This window comes from Nelumbo lutea, chromosome 4, assembly GCF_056320005.1.
Source record: "Nelumbo lutea isolate HS-2025 chromosome 4, American lotus-T2T, whole genome shotgun sequence".
Lineage (NCBI taxonomy): Eukaryota > Viridiplantae > Streptophyta > Magnoliopsida > Proteales > Nelumbonaceae > Nelumbo > Nelumbo lutea.
The window spans coordinates 95,374,322-95,391,357 of NC_142687.1; the positions used below are offsets into that span (position 1 = coordinate 95,374,322).

Here is a 17,036-nt window from a genome sequence, read left to right on the forward strand (position 1 = left end):
AACATTGATATAAATGTCAGGATTCTTGAAATTTCAGTACCTCAGTTCTGGTTTCATGGGTAATCAGAACAATATTGGTACAAATTACAAAAGAAAATTTCACCAACTTTGGTTAAACCAGGGTGATAAATAGGATTCTGAATTGAGAGAAATAGAAGAGGAAAAAATTAATAGCAAGGTATAGGTGAAATATGAAAAGAGAGAAAATAGAAAGATATTTATATCTTTCAATTTCTCTTTATCTCTCTGTTTTTAGGAATTTCTCTTTACCATAAAGTTGAAATTTTGCTGTGTCTTTTTCAAAACTTTTATTTCCGGCCATGTAAAATCCAAGTATGAAATTGGAATTGCTGCTCTTGATTTGACACCTCTAGAATTGTGTACAATCTCAATCTCTAATTGTCTATATCATTTCTTGCATTTAACATAATTCTCTTTTCATTATGACGTTTCTCTGTTTTCTGCAATTTCTATCATGATCTTTTTCTGTTGACTATAAAGAAAAGGAAACTATCAGGGTCTTCAGTGTTACTGTTTGTTTTCTTTTAATCTTGTGTCACAGTTCAGCACCATAACCTTTTGTTGTAGCATTGCCTTGCAATTTATGGTTTCAAAACATTCAAGACATGAAAATTGGTATTACATATGCTACATAGGTGAAAGGATGGTTGCATTTTTTTCTAACTCTGTTTTTTGGAAACTTGCAGTGTTATCATGTTCTTGTCTGACATGTCAGGACAATTGCCTTTGTACAAGAAGTATGTGCAGGCTTTACATTATGTTTCTGTGGATCTAGTTCACTTACTATCCTAAATAAACTCTCATACTTAAGTTATATTTTTCTGTTTCAGGGCATTTGTTTTCTTCAGTTCGCCTACTCCACAAGAATTAGTTACAGACATAAAAAATGATACTATTGTTTTACCTCGCATAGGTGCATTGAGAGAGGTTAATGTATCTCTTTTCATTTGTTTTTGCAATTTCATGTCTTTTTAGTGGATTAATAATTTATTCCAACTGTTTTCATTTGTTGGTCTTCATTCAGTAGATTTCAAATTTTGTTTTATTATTTATTATTGAAAAGTCTGATATACTGGCTACTGATTTTCTCCTTGTTTTGGTGAGACAAGCAGTTCAATTTGGAGTATTTTGCGATAGACAGCCAGGTATTTGTTTATGCCCTTGGCATTATACAATTTGTTGCCTAATTTAAACAATATGGGGGCTGAGGGATTTTCATGAATCAAAATAATTAGAGATCACAGCAATTCTGTGAAGGCCATCTTTTTTTGATAGTAAATAAAAATTTTGTAAAAGAAAAAAGAAGATTATGAGAAAGGTGACAAGAAGCCACCCTAGAGAAGAATAAATAACCCTACACCCAAACAAAAACACCAACCCACCACAACTCAAACCAGGCAAAACCCACCAAAACACAAAACACCAAACCATGAAGACTTAACACACTAAGCAGGCCCCGATGAAACAATTTTCAAAGCCCCCACAAACTAAACTTGCACCCAAATTGCACATGACAGACACCAAAACACCCTACTTGTAGCGTCACCAACCCGAAACAACCAACAAAAAGCTTACAAAAATGAAACTCTGGACCACACCTAAATACCACTCAAAACTATACATGGTTACTCAGTTTATTTAGAGTCTATTGCAAGAATCTCATAACTTATCTTAAGGTTCATTTTTTTTTTCTTTCTTCGTCTTTTTGTTAGGATCAATCCCAAGTAAGCCCAATGTTTTAAAAGCGCAAGGCACAAAAAAGGCACAGGGGTCAATTTGCGCATGAAGTGCAAGGTGCAAAGCGAGGCACACACCTTTTTAAGAAAGGTGCAAAAATAAAAAAAATGTCAAAAAATTAAAAAATTCAAAAAAATACAAAAAAATAAAAAATTATAAAAATTAATATTAATAAAATATAAACTTAAAATTTAAAATAAATGTTTTAAAAAACTTATTATCTTAAATTAAAATACATAAACATAACATGTAAAACATATTCAAATAAGAATTTAAAATTAAAATCAAACATATAAAACATTTTCAAGCATATAAAACCCACAATCTCTTTTTTTCTCAATTACAATATTACATTACTTCAAGTAGCTAATGTGACATATTACATTCCTGATTCTACAAGCTGCCTTTGTGCCACGCCCCTCGAGGCAAGTCCAAACAAGTTCATGTTGGGGTTTTAAATTCTTAGTTTTCACACAAAAAATAATGATTTTATTGTTTTAATTGCTTTTTAAGAAGATTGATGCAGGACCTTTGTGATTCAGCACTATTTCTTGCAACTAAACTCAGGTTGAAGTTGTTTTCAGCTTTTAAGGTCGAAGACTTTTGCAGGGTTTGGGGACTTATTGCTGCCTCCTCATCTACGAAACAACAATTTTTTGAGGCATGGTCTCCTCCAACAGATGGTTGGAAGAAGCTGAACTTTGATGGGAGTTGTGTGGGTAACCCAGGCCCTTAAGGGGGCCATTAGAGATGAAAATAGACTCATTATTGTGCTGTACTCTGGTCCAGTGGAGGAGGGTGATGTGGCAAGGGTAGAGTTTCTAATTGCAGCATATGGGGTTGAGAAGGCTAAAGAGTTGGGTATTAATAGACTAATCATCAAGGGAGACTCAAAAACTGTGATAAAATGGTTGCAGAAAGGGGAAGGGGTGATATGGAAGTTGAAGAATGATTTCCAAAGACTTAAATGGATGTCAAGGAGCATGTCAATCTAGGTGGGATGGGTTAGGATATCTGCTAACAGTTTGGTAGATAGTTTAGCAAAGCAGGGGGTTCAAAGAACACATATGTTTGGGGATAAGTGGTGTAGTTGGATTTTTGGGTGTATCAGTACTTGTCACTACTCTATTATGGTAAATGGTATGGTGAGGGACTTTTTTCCAGTTTGTAGGGGTGTCAGGCAAGGGGATCCACTCTCACCCTTCCTTTTTATCTTAGTAGCTGATGTGATTAGTAGGATCATTACTAAGGCTGACAATGAAGATGCCATTAGGGGTTGGAGAATGGAGAGACACCAAGTCCCCGTCACCAATCTTCAGTTTGTAGATGACCTAATGATCTTTTGTGAAGGAGGTTTTAGCGAAAAGGTAGCAAACCTAAAGGAGCTAATCAAAGGATTTGAAAGTATTTCTAATTTGAGAATAAATTTGGAAAAGAGCTGCATAGTGGGTATAAATTTGGAGGTAGGGGAGGTCGAGGCTATTGCGGAGTGTCTTGAGTGTTCTACCTCTGCTTGGCCTATGTCATTTTTAGGGCTTCTTTTAGGGGCAAATCCTAGGGAGAGTAGATTTTGGACCCCAGTGATAGAAAAGCTTGAGAAGAGATTAGCCTCATGAAAGAGGAATTATATCTCTTTAGGAGGGAGAGTTACCCTAATAAGAGCTACCTTGGCTAACTTACCTACCTATTTTTTGTCTGTTTTTAGGATACTAGTTAGGGAAGCTAGGAAACTGGAGAAGTTGATGAGAGATTTCTTATGGGAGCCTAGACAAGAAAAAAAAGGATCACTTGGTTAATTGGGAAATTGTGTGCAGAAGCAAAGAAGAGAGGGGTTTGGGACTTGGGAGGGTAACTAGAAAAAATCAAGCTCTATTAGGGAAATGTTTGTGGCGATGTCCATTGGGAAGAGAGAGAATGTGGCATGAGGTGGTGGGAAGCATTCATGGGACGCCAGAGAATGGATGGGATGCTGGTGTATCAAGGCAAGCTAACCTAGCAGCACCTTGGAAGGCCATTCACAACACCCTTCCTCAATTCATCAATTTTATCAGGTATGAAGTTTGTTCTGGCAACTCTATCCATTTTTGGGAGGATATTTGGGTAGGAGGCACACCTTTAAAGGATCTGTTCCCTTCGTTATTTTCTGTTTTTTTGTACAAAAAAGAGGTGGTCTCAAAATTTGTCTCACCTTTGGGAACACCCTTAGATCCTACTTGTGATTTTGGGTTTTGTAGAGGACTTAGGATGATGAAATTGATTCTCTTTCTGGTTTGCTTGGTTGTCTTAATCAGGTTTGTTTGGATCCCTCCAAGCCAGATAAGAGGGTATGGACTCCTAGACCCAATGGAACATTCACTTGTGCTTCTTTCTTCAAGTCCATCTCTCAACTTTCTACTCACTAACACTTTCCGTCAAAAGAAATTTGGTGCATGCCAGTTCCCTAAAAAATTATGGCGTTTTGTTGGGAAGTATTCCATGGGAAAGTAAACACTCTAGATAACCTACAAAAGAGAAGACCTTTCCTCTATATTTCTCCTAATTGGTGTATCCTCTGTAGAGCTCATGGTGAGGATTGTTACCACCTATTAATATCTTGTCCCTTTTCTGCAGACCTTTGGTCTTGGCTACTTTCGTTGTTTGGGAGTAGTTGGAGTGTACCAGCAGAAGTTCACATGCTCTTTAACCATTCTACCTTTTATTGGTCTACAACAATAGGGAGAATTATGTGGAGATGTGCTCGTGCTGCCTTGATTTGGACTCTTTGGGAAGAAAGGAATATTAGAATTTTTCAAGAAAAGGAAAGGAGCAGTTAGGAATTGAAAGACTGTGTTAAATAGGGCAATACCTTGGCTGAAGACCTTGGAAATCTTTCATCAATTCTCCTTTAATGACATTTGGAGAAATTGGTCAACAATAGCAAGGTGTTCATCTCTAAAGGACAAATCAATTACAAGCTGGTCTCCTCCATCCGAAGGCTCACTAAAGTTGAACTTTGATGGAAGTAGCATGGGTAATCCAGGATTATCCGGAATGGGGGGTGCTTTGAGAAATGAGAAGGGAGAGATTTTGTTGCTCTACTCAGGTCCTTTGGGAATTGGGGACTCCATCAGGGCAGAACTTTTAGCTGCTGTACAAGGGGTGCAATTTGCAAACCAGCTGGGGGTACAACACCTAATAATCGATGGGGATTCCAAAGTGGTGGTGGGTCGGTTGAAAAATCCTGAAGAGGCTATGTGGCGTTACAAGAATGAAATGAAGAAATTTAGTTGGTTGACAAGGAATATGTTGGTCACTGTACAGTGGGTGGGGAGATAAGTAAATACTTTGTCAGATGTGTTAGCTAAGCAAGGGGTAAATAGGGAAGAATTGTTTTGGGCTCAGTTATGATTCTTGCTTTTCTTTCGTAGTTTACTTGTAAGATTCAAGGAGGGGCTGCAGCTCGCGCCTCTCCTTGGGATGTTGTATGAAATCACTCTAAATCTGCTTCTGAATTAATAAATTTATTATCATTCATCAAAAAAAGAAAAGAACACATGTTTTGGGCACATTTGTAATTCTGTCCCGGGTCAGCTTACTAAAGCTGATTTCTTTCACAACTTCTTGTTGTATCCTAATGTTTTCTAATTAATGAAATCTTTATAAAGTTATTGATAAAAAAAAACTCAGGTTGTAAGTGTGCAGAACAGAAACAAATATCAAATTAAAAGAAGAGAACCCTCTATTTGCTAATGTTGTTCATTCATTCTTTGCAATAAAATATCTTCTTAAAAGGCAATGAAAGTTATAAAATCATTATTTTTTATGTGAGAAATAAGAATTTCAGACCCTATCATTGACTTGTTCGGGCTTGCCTCGAGGGGCGTGGTACAAAGGTGATTCATAGAATCAAGAATGCAATATGTTTTACATCACATTAGCTACTTGGAGCAATGCAATTAAGGAGAAAAAAAGATCGTGGGTTTTACATGCTAGAAAATGCTTTATATGTTTGCTTTTATTTTTAAATTTTCATTTGAATACGCTTTACATGTTATGTTTATGTACTTTAATTTTAGATAATAGGTTTTTTTAAATATTTATTTTAAAATTTAAGTTTATATTTTTTATTAACATTATGTTTAACATTTTTTGAATTTTTTATTTTTTTTGAATTTTCTTACTTTTTTTTTTGTAATTTTGCGCCTTTCTTAAAAAGGTGCGTGCCTCACCTTGCGCCTCAGGCGCAAATTGGCCCTTGCGCTTTTAAAACACTGAGAGAAATTGACCTACTTGCAAGGAGGTTTAACTCTCAGTTTGGATGGGTAAAAAGGACAGCAAATGGTTTGGTGGATGTCCTAACCAAACAAGGAGCAGATAGACATACTTTATTCTGGGCTAAACTGTAATCTGTTGTAATCTGAGTCACCACTACATTGTTGAAATTTTAAAACTCTTGTACTTTCATCAGTAATTAATTAATTAATAAAAGTTTTAGGCACTGCTTGGATGGAATTCTACTTTTGTACTTTTAAAAATACCAAAGTACAAAGTATAAAATGTACTTCGGTATTTTTTCTTTGAAAACCGTTTGGGTAAAAATGTTTGAAAAGTATGCTTTCCAAAGCAGAAATGCCATTTTCTGTTTGGCAAAAGCACGTTCTTTCGTGCTTCCTGTGATAGTTTCCGGTGGTTTGGTGGTCTGAGATTGGCACAACGGCCCGACTCCAGCAGCGACGAGCAGTGGTAGGGTCAACCACCTGTTCACTCAAAAACGAAAGCACTATTTTGCCAAAATCACAAAGTATAAAAAGCTGACTTTGTGCTTTTGGGGGTTTTCGTACTTTTGAAAAGTATGAAAGCGGAAGCATAAAGTATACAATACAAATCCTATATCGTACTTTTCATACTTTTGTACTTTTGAAAGTACAAAAGTACTTTATAAAAGTCTATCCAAACAGGGCCAAATGCTGATCAACAAGGGGTTTCGAGGCAGCAACTCTTTTGGGCTACTATGTAATTGGTTCTAGATTAGGGTGGACAGTCCTATTAGTTGAATGTATTTACTTCATGTTATCATTTTAATAAAATTCTTTTCTGCTGATAAAAAAGATGATTTGTGTTACACAGAGTAATATTATGATAATCTTTTAATTGTATATAAGGATGAGGATTAGGTAGCTGACGCTAGCCTAAGTCTTGTAATTATTCTATACATATTTACTTTTTAATCAATGAATATACTTTTACTGTTACCTATCCAAAAACTGTTTAAAATATGAAATATAAAATATAAAAAAATGATGTACATCATTGCGCATGAGATATTCTTAAAACCATACATAAATAAATAGTTTATAGTCATGCTAACAAGTTAATCGGAATGCTTCATTGCTTTGACTGAAATCATGTATTTTATAGTATGGGTGTAATATTTTTGATTTCTGACTATCAAAATGTACTGAAAATTGACCAAAAGTCTTGTGAATTTGATCTAAACTTTGACCATGTTTCACTTTAGTTACCATTGGAAGTGGGAACATTTCCATGGAACAATTTGATTTCAGTGGAAGTATAAAATCATGTTCATAGCATATTCATAGCATGTATATTTTACTGTACCATAACTTGTTCCATGCAGGGATTTATCACTGATAATGAGAGGGCATTAGAGGAACTTTTTGGGGAAAATGTGGAAAATCCTCGCATATATGATGCTTGCTTGGATATAATGGCCACTCGCATTGCTACAGTGTTTGCCTCATTGAGGGTATGTACTGAATGACTTCTCTTAGTTGATTTGCAATGATTAGTGCCTGTTGAATATTTAAGTTTTACTTGTTCATTGTTCTGTTACTTTCTTTATGTCATTATGAAAATAAATGAACATATGGTGGGAAGTGGTAAGTGGTAAGTTTACGGTATAGATGGTCAAATATATGATGCATCTTGTTTTCAAATTACATTTGAATTAAAGTGTCACTTTTCTTATTTTTCACCTTCTACTCTATCCAAATTTTATTGTATGCGTTTATGCCATTGCCATCATCATCATCTTCTAAGCTTTGTCCAAACTATATGGGGTTGGCTATATGAATCCTGTTTTTCCATTCCAATCTGATCAGTGGCATATCAATTGTTAAGTTATGAGCCTTTAAATCATTTCTTACTACTTGAAGTTTAAAGTTATGAGCTTGTTATGAATTGAAGTTTCTAGTTCTTTCTTGTTTTGTATTTGAAAGTTTAATGCTGTGTTCACATATCTCCAGGAGCTTCCATTTGTTCGATACCGTGCTGCCAAGTCCCTTGATGCATCCATAGAAACAACATTTCGTGATTTGGTTCCTACGAAACTTGCCGCTTCTGTTTGGAATTGCCTTAGTAGACACAAAACTACTATTCCCAACTTCCCCCAGACAGAAACATGTGAATTGCTTATCCTTGACAGATCTGTTGATCAGGTATGTGTGTTCTTGTTACTAGAAGTTGCTTACTCAATTCTCAATCAATTTCATGAAGAATTGATTATCTTGATTTGATGTATATAGATTGCACCTGTCATACATGAATGGACATATGATGCCATGTGCCATGATTTGCTTTCTATGGATGGAAATAAATATGTGCATGAGGTACACCTTCCTTTTCTAAGTTTCTTTGCAATTTCTTGCTGTTGACATTTTCCCCTTTTCCACAGCTTTTGTCAGGATGTTAACATGTAATACACACATAATATAGGTTCCAAGCAAAACAGGTGGTCCCCCAGAGAAAAAGGAGGTTCTTTTGGAGGATCATGACCCTATCTGGCTTGAGCTACGCCATGCACACATAGCAGATGTATGTTTAAAGGTTCTAGAGTAGTTTATTTATTTTGATACACTATTGGTATTGATGTTTATGCTCTTTAATCTTTAACTGGTATGCCAGGCTAGTGAGAGATTACATGAGAAGATGACAAGCTTTATAGCAAAGAATAAAGCTGCACAAATCCAACATGGATCAAGGTTGTAATCTTTTTCTCTTTTTGCTTTTTCATAAGAATTTTCTATTTGTATGAAAATCTCTTTCCCATCATACAAGTAAACGCCCATCTAACATCATACAAGTAAACACGATCAGGTTTGATTTCAATTTGATTTTGCCGCAATATTCGGTTTCTTTTGAAAAAATGTTGCGATACTGATAAAATTATCATCTATTCCCATTTTAGTTTTTAAGAACATTTCCAATTAAAATTTCTTTTATTTTTTTAAAATATTGTCAGGCTTTGAAAGTTATGTCATTAATTTTCAGTGCTTATAATAACACAAGAAAAGCTAAAAGATGATAAAAATATTCATCTCTTTGATTTGAATATGCATGAGATTTTGCAAATGGCTTGTTGAGTATTTGACTCTTACATCTATTATAGGCAATAAATAAGTAATATTTTGGATTTTCTTTGGATAATCATTCATTTTCTCTGTTGATTATTTAAATTCGATCTATATGCCATCATTTTCTTTGGGTTTTACTTTGCTTCAAGCTTTATCTGCATGCAAAAAACAAAATAAGGCAAAAGCTGAAACAAAGGCTCCATATGTTTGCAGTGCAATTTTATTTGCATTAGCACATACATGTGTGAAAGTGAAAATTAGAAGAATGCAAGTTCTTATCCACAAACAAAACAAGGAAAAATCTGAAACAAAAATAAAACAGAACTTGCATTCCCATGGTTTTGCAGTGCAATTTTATTTCCATGGATTTAGTTGGCGTTAAGTGGGCTACCATTACCAGCTCATTAGAATTGGGCTCCAAATGAAATGTCGACCCACTTGTATTTTCCTTGCCTATAATGTGATTTTTTAACAGATCACGGCCCCCTGTTTTAACAGTTGAACCCTATACCTTGTCTTTTTGTCCGGTCTGAGGTCACCAGTTCACCTCCCCCACTTTAACCGTTTGGGAGACTTTGTCTTTTTTCCTCTGAAACCACCTGTGCATAGGATCTGCCATTTCCCAGGGGTTTTCCTTGCTTTCTATGCCTTTGACCTTCCAGCTGCCCCAACTCTTTTTGGATTCCTAGAGTTTGTTGGCCTTTTTTAGTGAAACATTCCATCCCATTCGAACCAACCAATCTCAGGTCTTCACGTAAAGCTTCTTCTTCCTCCTCTCGTCCTTCCGTGCAAGGCTCCTTCCACATCCCTGCTTCAGTGGAGGAAGCTAACCAAACAGACACAAAGCTCCCCTCTGATCGTAGCTTTATTTTCTGTGGGATATCTTCAGGCTTCACACACTTGGCCAAGCTGCTGCAGAGTGAAGATCACCCAGAATGTTCCTTCTAAGTGACCTCCGCACATTAAGGCAATATCCTCTGCCACCTCTTGTTTCCACAGGTGAAATGGCAAGCCTATTACACGCACCACATCACCATCTTCGACAAAGTGATCCTTGGAGTAAAATGCTGGACTCCATTTGAAAACTGTGAAGGATCCGATCTCAGACTGAACATTGAGAGCTGAGATTTCCAGTTCATTTTCCATTGGGTCTAAGAGAACCTTACATTTGTCAAATGGAGTTACTATGAACACTCTCTTCATCTTCAACTGATCTGTTATTAAATCAACTACCCTCCTCCAATCATTGACCTGTTCCTTGGCTTGTATTACAAACTTACTGTCCCACCCACCATTCTGCATTGACCTTTGGTTTTCACCATAACTACAGGCTCTTGTTCTACCCTATTGTTTTTCTGATATGCCTCCTCCTCCCTTGTGAAGGCTTCCTTTTTATTTAGGTGTTCTTAGACTTAAAAACTCATGGAGTAATCTGTTAACTTTCCCCTATCCTTGACTCTGTTTTCCTGCCATAATACATACCAGTTGCCTTCTTCCCCTGCCAAAATGTTAAGTGAAAGCTATGAAGAAACCTTTGTTGTTCTTCTTGCATTCTACCCCAAATCTCTTTCCTTCTGTACCATGTTCCTGCCAGTTTATCTGCTTTCCTTTTGAGCAAGCTTCAGTTATGAATCTCTTAACCACTTCCAATCCTTCCAACAGTATCTTGCCCTTTTGTTGTTCCTTTACCTTCAAACTTAACTTCCCCTTGATTCATATCTCTTTGAACAAAAAGTTTTTTGCTTTAACCTTCAAAGATCTTCTCCATCGACCTTCTTGCACGAACTCTCCACCTTCACCTTCCATCTTTCATAAATAAATTTAGGTTATTATTTTATTTGATATTTTTGATATATAGATTTGTTATTTAATGATAATCCTGGATCCTACGTTCATTTGCAATGTTTTTTTTTTCTTTCTTTTTAGTGGAAGTAACTACCAGTAACCTTTTTGAGAGCGGACATAACTACCGTTTTGAAACTCATACTTTAAAGATTCTACATTATTTGAAATGAGTTTTTGTTTTTTTTTTCCGGAAAATTCCTGATTAGTACCTTGTACTTTGGGTCTAGTGCCACTTTAGTCCATGAACTTTAAAACGTGGCAATTCAGTATTCAAACTTTCAAAACGTGCCAATCCAGTACCAGCCGTTAAGTGGCATTTGAAAAGACACAAACACTCTTCGAGTGTCATCTAATTTTCTTTATCAACCATCCAAACGTTGACAAAAAATGAACAGTCCCAAATCCTTGCCTCTTCTATTCAAGAAAGTTGCAGTCACCACTCACTCGAAGGGCATTTGTGTCTTTTCAAATGCCACTTAACGGCTGGTTAACGACAGGTACTGGATTGGCACGTTTTGAAAGTTCAGGCACTGAACTGTCGCATTTTGAAAGTTCAGGGACCACAGTGGCACTAAGCCCAAAGTACAGGGTACTAACCGAGAATTTTCCCTTTTTTACTTTTTAGTGGAACTAACCACCAATAACCTTTTTGAGAGTGGAGGTAACTACTGTTTGAAGCTCATACTTTTTTTTTGAGTGGGTAGATACTTGTTTGAGGAAGGAAGCTTTTGTTAGAAAGTGGGAGTAACCACTTTTGAGATTCTCTTTCTTGAGAAAATATGTTGCTACATATATGAGGAGAAGCTCTCTTGTCTAATGGCATATGTCCTATCTAGACTTGTTCATGGGCAGGTAGCTCGAATGCCCGGCCCAGTCCGTTATTTTATGAGCTTGGACAAAACTTCAGGCCTGCAGGCTCGGGCTTGGGCTTTAAATACCAGGCCCGGTCATTTTTTGGGCCGGGCTTGGGCTTTCTCAAATAAGCCTGGCCCAATACTATTACATATAATAAAAAAGTATTTATGTTATATATAATTAATATATATATATATATATATATATAATATTTGTTTCTTAAATTATAAATAAATATTAATTTACTATTAGGAAATACAAATTAGTTTATTAATTTATTAAATTATTACCAAATTAATATAATATTAGTTTATAAAAGTACACTGAAAATAAGACATTTTGTGTATAGGTCGGGCTCGGGCTTCGGGCTTTGGGCTTTATGTAAGGGCCGGGCTTGGGCTCATGATCTAGGCCTGATGGTCGGGCCGGGCTCGGGCTCGAGCCTGCACATTTTCTGTTGATAAAGAGGCAAAGCCCAGCCCGGCCCCGGCCCATGAACAGGTCTAGTTTTATCCATGTCTGGGCACATAGGTTCGCAATCTATTGAGCTAGTAATGGATAAAAACTATTGGCTTTGTACTGCAATGATATTTTGCTCTTATATTTTTCTTGTAGTTTTACTGATACTTTCTTCTTAACTTAGTAATGAGATCAAAGCTATGTTACTTGGATATAGCAAGGACACTGCTGGATACGGTATCTTAACAAATTTACACTAAAAAGTTAAGTATCCGACATGATACAGTATCATTGCATGGGTATCCAGGAATCATAGGATCAGAGATATATTCTTAATATCAATACAAGTCAAAATTTCATGAATCATGACATGTAATAGCATAAAGATCATGTACAAAGTACAAACTCCTCAATGGTTTCCCAAAGTCTAGCCCCTGATGGCTGGTAACCGTGTTGCTCTTCCAGATTTACTCTTTCTCTGTTCTGCTAAATTAGGTAATCCTTGACACCATCTGAATGAGATGTTCTTTTTTTAAGCCAAAGATCCTTACTTTTATCAAGTTTCCTTAATGTCCTAGGCCCTTCTCCACCTTCCTCATCCATCTGATTACTACTTAAATCTCCTACTTCAATAGGTGAATGATGAAGTACAGATAACAGTTTCAATTGCTGTAATAGTGATGATATTTCAGCTTGGATTAAATCCCCATTGTCAAAGGGAATATATGTAAACTATATTTTGACTTTGGATGGTATATTTTAATTCTGAAAAACATGCCAATTATCTTGCTATTTTTGTTTAATCTGTAAATTCATCAAAACTTATTTTGGTTATGTAATTATTTTTCTGTTTTCTTATCTCAAAATTTCATCTGTTATATAGGGATGGTGGTGAACTGTCAACACGAGACTTGCAAAAAATGGTTCAGGCTTTGCCACAATATAGTGAACAAATTGACAAGCTTTCCCTGCATGTGGAGGTTTGTTTCTTGACCATGGGAATGTGAAATTTCTTGTAGAGCTTTGTGTAGCTTATAATTCAATTACCACAAGGTCATTTGAAAACACTTTTAGCCATCAATGGTACAACTGGGGGATAACATGATAAAAAAGAGTTTCATTCACAATAATTTATACTGATTATTTCTTGTCAGTACCTATTTATATCTAAGAATTTCATTGACAATAACTGTTTACTAGTTCTTTTTTGTCATTCCAATGCTGATTAAATTTTCTATTAGTATCTAGCTAAAGTTTTACCAATAGTACTATTATTTGTTTGTTACATGTTTTTACTATTTTCGCACTAACTAATTTAGTGTCCCATTGCTTCCTAGTTGCACAAATTTCATGTATTTGTTTTGAAAATTTGGAAATCCACCACGATTCGTTGATTAGTCACACTAGTGAAATGGTGCAAGAAATTGAATTTGATTTCCACTAAATGGGTCTCAGGTATGGAAACATCTAAAAAAGGTCAAAATTCAGTTTTGGGAAGTCTATGCTTTGTCATCACCTTTCTGTGTTACTGACCTCTATTCATTTAAGGTTTCAAACTTAATTTCTTATATTGTTGTAGTGAACATGGTTAAAAAAGTCGAGAAATGTCAGAAATGTTGACTGACATATGTTGGTGTTGAAACCCAACAACAGGAATTTTAAGGTCGGTCTCAAAAATAGAAAAAACCGGTCGACATGTTTATTTTGGTAAATGTGACCAAAGTGGCTTGATACACACTAAAATGCAATGATCTTGTTTTTTTAAAAACAATTTAATTAACATCTTCTAATAAAAAGATCTAGGACAAACAACAGAATTTACAGAAATTATATTTTATGTTAGGAGAAAGAGAAAAAAAGAAAAGAAGGAGAAGGAAAAAGGGGATTTGTGCTTAATGTACCTGGAAATCTATGAAGTAGACTTGCAGAATCTTAGATTGTTTGAAGTTGAAGAACCAATAGGGGAGAAAATGACTTTTACGTACTTGGATGGTACTTGAAATCCATGAGGCAGTAGCCATAAGGCCCACAACATAGTGGTGACTGTCAACTGTCAAGCTTTGGAACTCCTGGCTAGTCAGCAATGGAAGTGGCTCAATTTCAGATCTTGGAGAGTTGGAGATAAAGAAAAAATCTCACACATCACAAGTCACAACTCACAGCTGTGCTCTGTCAAGGCATTATCTGCAATAGAGCTGCTTCTTGAGCAGAGAGCTTTTATGTTCTGCTGCTTTCTTCTCATGATCTGGTTGGGGTTACATCTACCTTTTTCTTTATATCTAATAAAATTAACTGTTATCTATCAAAAAAAAGATCTGAATTTTTTCTTCTTTCGAGAATCAGTAACCCAGTAACCTGAAAAAAGAGAAAAATGAGAGAAAAGGAGCCAAGGTCAAGCTGTTGAGGGAAGAGGGAACAGGAGAGGTGTCAGCTTCTGGGCCTCATCCTTTTCCTTCATTATCTGATGAACAGTCCCTGTTTGAAGTGTTAATCCACATCTTTGGTGGTGACTAGTACCCCCATACCCTCACACACACACACATTACATGTATAAGGGTAGGGATGTCGTTTCTAGCCTGGCCTGGAAATTTCCAGCTGGGGCCTTGGCTTTGTGTATTCTTAGATTAAATAAAAAAAAATTCTAATATATAAGTAAAATTATATAAGAAATTGGAAGTTCTTATAAAAGAAATATAAAGCAAAGAACTGCATATATAATAAACTTCCACTATATCTATAATTTTTACAATATTTCCATACAACATTTCTGGCACATTTCCTGTATCGGATGATCGACTTTTAAACCTTGGTAGTGAAAGGGTAATGAACTAGAGGGTTAGGGTTCATGCCATCTTTTTCACTGCATAAGAATGAGTACTGGAGATCAGCATTCATGTTGAAGGCAAGTGATTGACAATAAAAGCTTGTCTAAGTATGTTGTCAACAACCCACATAAAAGGTCACCTTGTTTGGGATGTCATGCCCTTGTTGAAAGAGGCTAGGAAGGAGGTCTCTTTTTTCACTTGACCATCTCTCAGCAGTCCTAGAAATCCAGCAACATTACCCCCCTGTGCGAAAGCCTTTTGTTATGAACTGTCTTCTCTTTCATCCTTCTCTTATCTTCTTAAATGTTTTAGAAGGTGTGTCATGCCTAGTTGTAACAAGAAAGGCACACTTTTTTGATCAGCAACACAGAAAAGATCAATTCATTAGAATTTAAAAGAGGGAGATACAACAAGATGTTATGCAGGCAAGGTGCATTTTTTGGTATGATTTTTTCTGGAACCCATTTGCAGCTTCCATCCTCCTTCAAAAAGCATGCATCTGGTTGGGGCACTTAGTGCTAACCTGGCCTGCAAATTAATGGCTTGGGTTAAGGTTTTGTGTCCAAGCCTGACCTAACCCTCAATGTATATGTATGGTATAAAATATTATATATGTGTTATTTTACATTATATTAATTATAAAATATATATTATACAGTATAAATTTCCTGGCAAGGCGCATTTTTTGGTTCCATTATATATTTACTGTGAAGTATTTAAAGTTATAGGCCCAGAATCCCTGCCCAGCCTATGATCAGCCCTAGCATCTGATACACCTTTGCCTAAGACCAAGCACACACCTTTTTTTTTTTTTTTCAAATATGCATTCTTTTGTAGATTCTTATGTGTTTTACACCTTCATAATGGTTTATCAACTTTTGAATTTCCTGTTATTGTTTGTACACTAGTAATGGTCTATTGGTTTTTAAAATAAACATAAAAAAGACCTTTCAAATAGCGAAGTTTCCACTAAATAGGTAATGACAATATTGAAAGTTTCACATGCTTGAACTGTGAATGTAAAGAACTACATTTAGAGTTGAGAGTAATTCAATTTGATGATTACCTACACAAAGTGGAAAGCAAAGGTAACTAAATTTATTGATTGATTTTAAGTGAACAAATTGATTAAAGAAGGAAAAAAGAATAAATGTAAAGAATAAATAAGTGATGGAAGACTCCAGGAATCATGCTAACCAGGTTTTTATATGCAGATTGCTGGGAAGATCAACAGAACTATCAGGGAGCTAGGGCTTCGGGAACTTGGGCAACTGGAGCAGGATCTAGTCTTTGGAGATGCAGGAACAAAGGACATAATCAATTTTCTAAGGACAAAGCAGGTGACATATCAACGAATGGAAACTGATGCATGTTACTAATGACTCATATGTACTTTGGATGGCTGATATATCAAATGTATTGGTAATGTAGGACGCTACCCGAGAAAATAAGTTGCGGTTAATGATGATATATGCATCCATTTATCCTGAGAAATTTGAGGGCGACAAGGGTTTAAAGCTGATACAGGTAAGTTCCTCTTATTGCTTTTCCTCTTATCATCTACAAAATATGTTTTGTTACTAACTGACATTTAATACAAAAAAGTGGGTCCAACTTGTAGTAGCTATATGTCAAATAAGGTAGGAGATAAAAAAAGGGAAATAGAAGTTCCCTCAAGAATCCATGGCATGACACATCATCCTTTAGGAGAGTCCATGAAACACTGCTGGTATCAAAGTAGCATTATGTTATAGAAAAAGTAGGCTGCTAAATATATCTAGGGTTTACTGTGAAGTAGTACATTTCTACGATGGTACATAATGATTGAAGAGAAATGGCCCTACATGCAAAACAAAGAGGCTGAGAAACACAGGCTGTACAGAAAAACAGAAGGCCATCAACACGGATCGCCCCTCAAATACAACAAACCAGATAATTGGAT

General features: G+C 35.8%; 1 protein-coding gene across 2 annotated transcripts in view; it reads left to right on the forward strand.

Annotated features, from left to right (window-relative positions):
• Positions 1-17,036, forward strand: part of KEU (Sec1/munc18-like (SM) proteins superfamily) — a 57,971-nt gene that overhangs the window by 32,110 nt on the left and 8,825 nt on the right. For both annotated transcript variants that reach the window (XM_088983644.1, XM_088983645.1), the window contains exons 5-15: positions 708-758; positions 852-948; positions 1,134-1,166; positions 7,376-7,504; positions 8,004-8,195; positions 8,283-8,366; positions 8,473-8,571; positions 8,662-8,738; positions 13,153-13,249; positions 16,309-16,434; positions 16,526-16,621. In XM_088983644.1, the coding sequence (XP_088839770.1) occupies positions 708-758; positions 852-948; positions 1,134-1,166; positions 7,376-7,504; positions 8,004-8,195; positions 8,283-8,366; positions 8,473-8,571; positions 8,662-8,738; positions 13,153-13,249; positions 16,309-16,434; positions 16,526-16,621 (1,081 nt within the window). The remainder of the gene's footprint in view (positions 1-707; positions 759-851; positions 949-1,133; positions 1,167-7,375; positions 7,505-8,003; positions 8,196-8,282; positions 8,367-8,472; positions 8,572-8,661; positions 8,739-13,152; positions 13,250-16,308; positions 16,435-16,525; positions 16,622-17,036) is intronic.